This window comes from Monopterus albus, unplaced genomic scaffold (assembly GCF_001952655.1).
Source record: "Monopterus albus unplaced genomic scaffold, M_albus_1.0 scaffold287.1, whole genome shotgun sequence".
NCBI lineage: Eukaryota > Metazoa > Chordata > Actinopteri > Synbranchiformes > Synbranchidae > Monopterus > Monopterus albus.
Window position 1 is genome coordinate 379767 of NW_018128167.1, and position 6502 is coordinate 386268.

Genomic DNA, 6502 nt, shown 5'->3' on the forward strand with positions numbered 1-6502 from the left:
CTGCCAGGATGTCTGGAATTCAAACCCCAGTGACTTTTAAACACTTTTCCATGTTAGTGCGTCTCTGCCAACAGTCAGGTAACTTGTGTCATGAAGCTGTGACAAAGGGTGGTGGCAGTTGTTGTTTCATGTCTCAGAGAGTTTTAAAAACCAAACAGAATTAAACTTCATCCGAGCTGAAAAGGAAAATACATTGATTGAGCACAAGTGGACACCATGTCGCTGTCTTTAGAGATGTACTTCTCGTTTCACGTTCAGGAGTCTCGTCCAATTTGGACTGAAAGGGGAAGAATAAACAAAGAGGGAAGAGCTCAGTCAGTGGTGATCTGCTGCACTTCCTGTTTACTCTGAGAAAAGCAGCTCCTCAACAACAGAAAATTGTCTGTCTTGTTTTGGTCAGTGCCAAGTGTGGTGCTGATCTGGGGTTACCCTCGACTGGTCTGGGGGTGGGGGTTCCGGCAAAGAAGCTGGACACACAGACAGTGTTGGTCGGCAGGTTGTAGGAAACAGTTAGTGCAGGTGTCCGGATGGGTTTTAGCTTCTACTGTGTGTTGGTGAAACAGCCGAGCAGCAAACACTGCCTTTATTTAAAGGTGCAATACACTCATTTTAATGAGTAAATGTTTGACAAAACAGATTTGGATTCCCTTGTCATTAGCATGTTAGCCAACAGGGGACGAAGGCTGTCCTTCTGTTTTGGTGACTTGTGTCTAGTGCGTGACTGTGGCTAAGGATAAAAAGGGGAATCCCACTTTCCACTGTGAACCGACAGTTTCCTCTCACAGTTTCTATTATTCTGTCTTCATGCAGACAGAACAAACCACCTGATCGACTTCAGTGTGACACATCAACATTGCACAGCATGACTAATCATAAAAATAACCTTTTTGTTGATTGTGTTATGCGTGTGGCACAGTAACACAACCCCTGTCATAGGTTTGTGCCTGTGAAATGTTTCCAGGCTTTGTATTTTGGGCAAAGCTGCACTGAACAAACCTTTTTATTCAAGTGTCTGCTGAGTTTTTGTTTCTCTTGATTTTCTTTGTGCTTTCTTAAAGTTGTTACTGAATGACCTCAGCTGACGGACTGGCCTGTCTTTCTGTGTGTCTCTCTCCAGCTGCCAAGCGTCCCTCCTCAGTCTCGTCTCTGAGTGGGATTGTGGGTAGGATGATGTCATCCAGCGAGCGAGGAGCCTCGTCTTCCTCCTGCACCTCTGTCAACACCGTCTGTTCGGACAGTGAGCGTCCTGCCTCCCTCTCCTCCTCTGCCTCCTCCGTCTCACTACAGGATGCCTCCCACTCCTCCTCTTCCTCCTCCTCCTCCTCCTCTTCACTGCCGTACGGTGCCGTGCCAACCTACAACACCTCTTTGTCATCATCCTCCACGCCAAAAAGGAACGGCTCAGACATCAGCCTGGACCTCACCCCCCTCGTAACGCCACACGGAGCAGGAGGAGGTGGGGTCTGTGTTGCCAGGCTAACAGGAGGACAACCCCCTAGTGAGCTAGTAGCCAATCCAGCGGTGGCAGCAGCAGCAGTGGCCAGTCCCAGGCAGCTTTCACGGCTGGAGCGAGTTGTGATGGAGATTGTAGAGACTGAACAAGCTTACGTCAGAGATCTGAAGAGCATCGTGGAGGTAAGACCAGTTTGTGACCAATGACCGTTGTGTCGTCAGTAAACTTTAGGAGCTTGACAGAGGGGTCCTTCGAGATGCAGTAAACAGCAGAGGGGAGAGCACACATCCCTGGGGGGCACCTGTGCTTATTGTCAGGGTGCTGGATGTGGTTTTCCCCAGCCTCACCTGCTGCTTCCTGTCTGTCAGAAAGCTAGTAATCCACTGACAGGTGGGGGCAGGCACAGTGAGCTGGGTGAGTTTGGAGTGGAGGATGTCTGGGATGATGGTGTTGAACGCTGAGCTGAAATCCACAAAGAGGGCCCGTGCATTGGTCCCTGGGGAGTTGAGGTGTTGCAGGATGTAATGCAGTGCCATGTTCACTGCATCGTCCACTGACCTGTTTGCCCGGTAGGTGAACTGCAGGGGGTCCAGCAGGGGGTCAACGATGTCCTTCAGGGGGTCTAATTAAGCTCAAACAATTTCAGTATTAAAGTTTGACGTACACATTATGCAGCAGTAATATTAATGCCAAAACTTCATATACAACAGTAAAAGACAGACAGGGACCACTTTTCTGCATGAGTACTCTTACTTTTGATACTTTGAGTCCATTTTGTTGGTAATTCTTACACACTTTTACTGAATTAAGGGTTTGAATACAGAAATTTTACTTGTGGTGGAGTGTTTGCTACGGTGTTGCCCTGACAGATGCTCTCTGTGACTGTATGTCACAACTTTCTCTAGTACAGTTTGGTAACACCTGCAGCTGTGGTTTCTAACATGAGACTATGTGAAGGAGGCGGCTGCTGCCCTCTGTGCACTCTCACGCTCCTGTGGTAACATGCACTGTTACCCAGTCACAGATGAGTATATGCCCCGAGGGCTGGAGGTTGATGGGCTGTCCTCGTTACTACGGCCTTATATTTTGAGGTGCCGGTTTCGAGTAGGAAACAGAAACACAGATGACAGGCCACAGTGCAGGACAGCTGTGTGTGTGTGTGTGTGGGAGGAGCTGGCTGGAACCTAGATTTACTGGCCAGGTGTGCATGCCTTTGGGCCAGTTCACCTGCAGCTAGCCTCCACACAGAGACCACCGCCCACTTTCTGCACTGACTCTGGATTTTAGAAACTTTTATTCATTAAAACATCAAACCTTTCTCTGAGAATCACACAGTTTCTGTCACGCTCCCTGTTTTTTGTGACTGGCATTCGTGTCTCCTGTCTTACTATTCATGCTGTGGATCTGGTTTGCCACATGTTTAGCAGGGTGTTCCAGAGTCGCTGACGTGTACAGTGTGCTCCTTGAGCAGCAGCTATCAGCATTCACTTCCTTCACCCAACCTCTGGTCAGGAACATGAATTATAAAGCTGAATACCGTGAATGTCCACGTAGGCTATAAGCATTTATTTTGTGTCATTTACAATATTCACACTTTGTTATTGATGCATTTTATTACTGTATATGACGTAAGTTAAATGTGCACATAAAAAGAGTAAAACAGGAAGTGCCAAGGTATCAACAGCCAGAAAATAAAATAAATAGTGCTCCTGCTTGGTGGTTCGAAAGTAAAACAGAGCTTCTGTCCATGTTTGGAGTAACTTTACTCCTTTATGTGTTGAATGGCACTGGGTCTCCGGGTTTACACACACACACACACATTTCTCTTCAGCACCACACAGTTGTTACTGGCATGTACGTGTGTGTGTGTGTGTGTGTGTGTTTGTGTGCGCACTACTTCTTAGTTCTGCTGTGGAAATGCTCAGCATAGTGTTGTATTCACTGAAACAGACAATTCATTCAAAGACAGGGCTGTGTGGACGTGGGCCCTGGTGAGAGCGCCGAGCCCAGACAGTTCAGTCCCCTGTTCAAGGTGACTACTGTCATTATTCCTGTTGCATTGTGGGAAATCACTCAGCACTTCACCTTACCTGAGGAACATGCACTGTAAGACCTGCTTGGAGAAACAACATGGAAGTTCTCCGTTGAGTAAAAAAAGGAACTTCTTTAAAGGCACTTCTGAATGGACAATGTTGTGGCTTGTGGACAGAATGTGCTGACTTTGCTGTTTGATCGTGTGGGTTTCATCCGTCGTTGGTCCAGGTGCACCGGGAACCCGCCAGGCTCTGATCCACCTGTCAACTGGAGTGTGAAACATCCTTTAGAAGTTCTGCTTTTATCCTCTACCATGACACACACACACACACACTGAGGGCTGGGCTGTCATCAGTGTTATCAGCCCTCTGTCAGCTTCTTCCCTCTGACAAACCCCCAGCTCTCTCTCTCGTCTTTCTTCTTTGTGGGTCAGTCCCCCTGGATGCTCTCTTTCTCTTCTCTGCTTTCAGTCAGAGGTCAGAATCACACTACTTCTATTCTCCTGATTCCACCACTAAAGTTGTTTATTAGTGGCTCATCCGTCAGGGCACATTTATTTGAGTCATACCAAGAGGCGACTCAAAGTGCCTCCCACAGTGCACAGACATTAGCACGACAGCACAGAGAGTAACAAATGAAACACAAGCAGAGAACAGCTGAGGGAAACCACTTATTATCCCACCCACCGTAGTTCAAACTCAGTTAAACGTGCTTGTTATAGAGATTGGTGTGATTTTAGCTGCATGAGATTAAACCTCACTGAATGTGACTCACGCACAGGCTGTGACACGTTCATGTGCGTCGGACACGTGTCTCATACAGTGGCTTAGAATGAAAGTGCATCTGGAGAAGTTATGAGCATCAAAGGTTCAAAGATGTGGCCAGTGTAGAGCTAGTTAGGTAGCTAGCTCTTCACTTAGCAAACAGTTATGTGTAAGCAACTCTAAACTGATTGGATGATGACAAAATCAAACTCTATCCAACCCAGTGCATTATTTTGACAAATACAGAAAGTGTCAGAGGACGCCAGTCAACTTAAAAACCAGTTTCTAATTGGAAAACTTCATAACCAAAAACATATTTCTGAGGATATACGAGGTGATTGTTTCCTTTGCAAACTCTCAGCAAAGCTTCTGAACATGCCCTCAGTCCTTCTCCAGCTGTGAGCACATGTGTGTTGCATTGTGGGAAAACTGTGCCCATCAGCGTCACAGTCAAAACACTGTTCAGTGTGAAGAGCAGAAGCAGCGATCCCAGAATTCCTCTCTCCTGATGGAAGGAGGTCTGATAGATGATATGTATGTGTGTGTGTGTGTGTGTGTGTGTGTGTGTGTGTGTTGTCCTTAATGTTAGCCTTCATTCCTGTAGCTTTCTGTATTTGAGGTTTTGTCTGGTTCTGATTACGGCTACATGATGTCACGCTCACTGGGAATCTGAACCAACTACCATAATAGGCCTGTGTGTGTGTGTGTGTGTGTGTGTTTGACAGCAGTAACACACACACACACACACACACACACACACATACACACACACAAGAATGAAGCAAATCAGCTCCTCTCTGTCACTGATCAACTCCTCGAAACTCCTGAAGGTGAAGCTGTGTGGCAAGTAGGTGGGGCTAAGTTAGAAAAGGTGGAATCATTTCATCTGATCAAGAGATTTATTGTGTTCTTTCAAAAGAGAAAACTCGATTGTGGAGTGAACATGATAGGTTTTGCCGTTGACCTGCAGCCAAGTGGGACAGGAAACTGAGGCAGAGGAGAGGGGGGAGAGACGGATGTTGGGGGGGTAGCAGAAAAAACACAAGTAAGAGAGAAGACGAGGAGGTGGGGATGAGTGTTGGGATCGAAGGGAGATTTGGGGAACAAGAAAGGAGAAAAATAGAAAACCACAGATGGGATGGAGAAAGTTAGAGAGACAGAGAAAAGTGAGCAAAGACAAAGGACAGGACGGAGAGAGCTGAGGAGACAGGAATGTGGCAGAGAAAAGGGAGGAGGTGAACGTGAGGTCACAGGGAGAATTTGGGGAACAGGAAGGGAAAGATGAGGAGGAAGGACGCAGGCAAACCGAGATGAAAGACCAGCTCCCTCGGCGTCTCCGGCTGTTGGAGTTCATCATCCTCACAGTGAAGCAGCAGCGTAATTTCAGCCTGTTCACACTCACAGACCGACTGCAGCCGAACAACCACCAAGTTTATGTTGCTTCAGCCAAGTGTTCGTAACAGCAGCCCATTCACACGTCACCGAAACATGTCGTTACTACATGTGGAAGTACAAGGACAGAGAATGTTTGTGACCTGGATGGCCTGGGGAAAGCTAAGGAGGTTGGCTCTCGGGCACTGGCAGACCCCCAGCAGGGATAGAGAAAAGAGATGAGACAAAAAAGGGGGGTGAAGGAAATGGGGGGTAACCAAAAGCAGAAGTGAAAGTACTGTGGTTTCAGTACGTTGGGAATCGAAGTGACGTAGATCAGGTCAGGCCCCGCCCCCAAACTGCAGATGATTTCATGTTGTCCATTTGCAACTGACCGCCACCTTTCCTTGGTTCGGTACGTCTCCTCCTCGTGCAGGAGAGACGCTACGTGGAATCCTCCAAAACTGTATAAATGACATTCGTCTTGTGCTAATTTAACTATAGCAACATGAATCATGCTTTAACTGGATATCAGAGGATGGGAATATTCACTCAGTTTAAACAGGCTGTGATTTTGCATCTTTGTGAATCAAACGTGTTTCCTCATGTTGATGAGATGTGGAATATTTAGGTCTTATGCTTCTCTCCAAGTGTGTCGCTGTGTAAATGTCATGTCTACAGGAGACAGAGAAACTCTGGTCCGACTGGCTCTGCGTCATGTAAATGTAACCCCTTGTTGATCTGGTGTTTGTCTTGACACTAGAGCTTATACAGACCAAAAAAGGAATAACTTGAAAGACTGACAAGCAATTTAGTCCAGTTGATCAGGACAAACCTCAACATTTGGTTGTTATTTGACCCACAAAGACACCACACTCCT

The 6502-nt window shown here is 46.9% G+C and overlaps 1 protein-coding gene across 5 annotated transcripts in view; it reads left to right on the forward strand.

The window, feature by feature from the left end:
• plekhg2 (pleckstrin homology domain containing, family G (with RhoGef domain) member 2) overlaps positions 1-6502 on the forward strand; it is a 76242-nt gene that overhangs the window by 23257 nt on the left and 46483 nt on the right. For all 5 annotated transcript variants that reach the window (XM_020622695.1, XM_020622697.1, XM_020622698.1 and 2 more), the window contains one exon: positions 1118-1635. In XM_020622695.1, coding sequence (XP_020478351.1) covers positions 1118-1635 — 518 coding nt within the window. The remainder of the gene's footprint in view (positions 1-1117; positions 1636-6502) is intronic.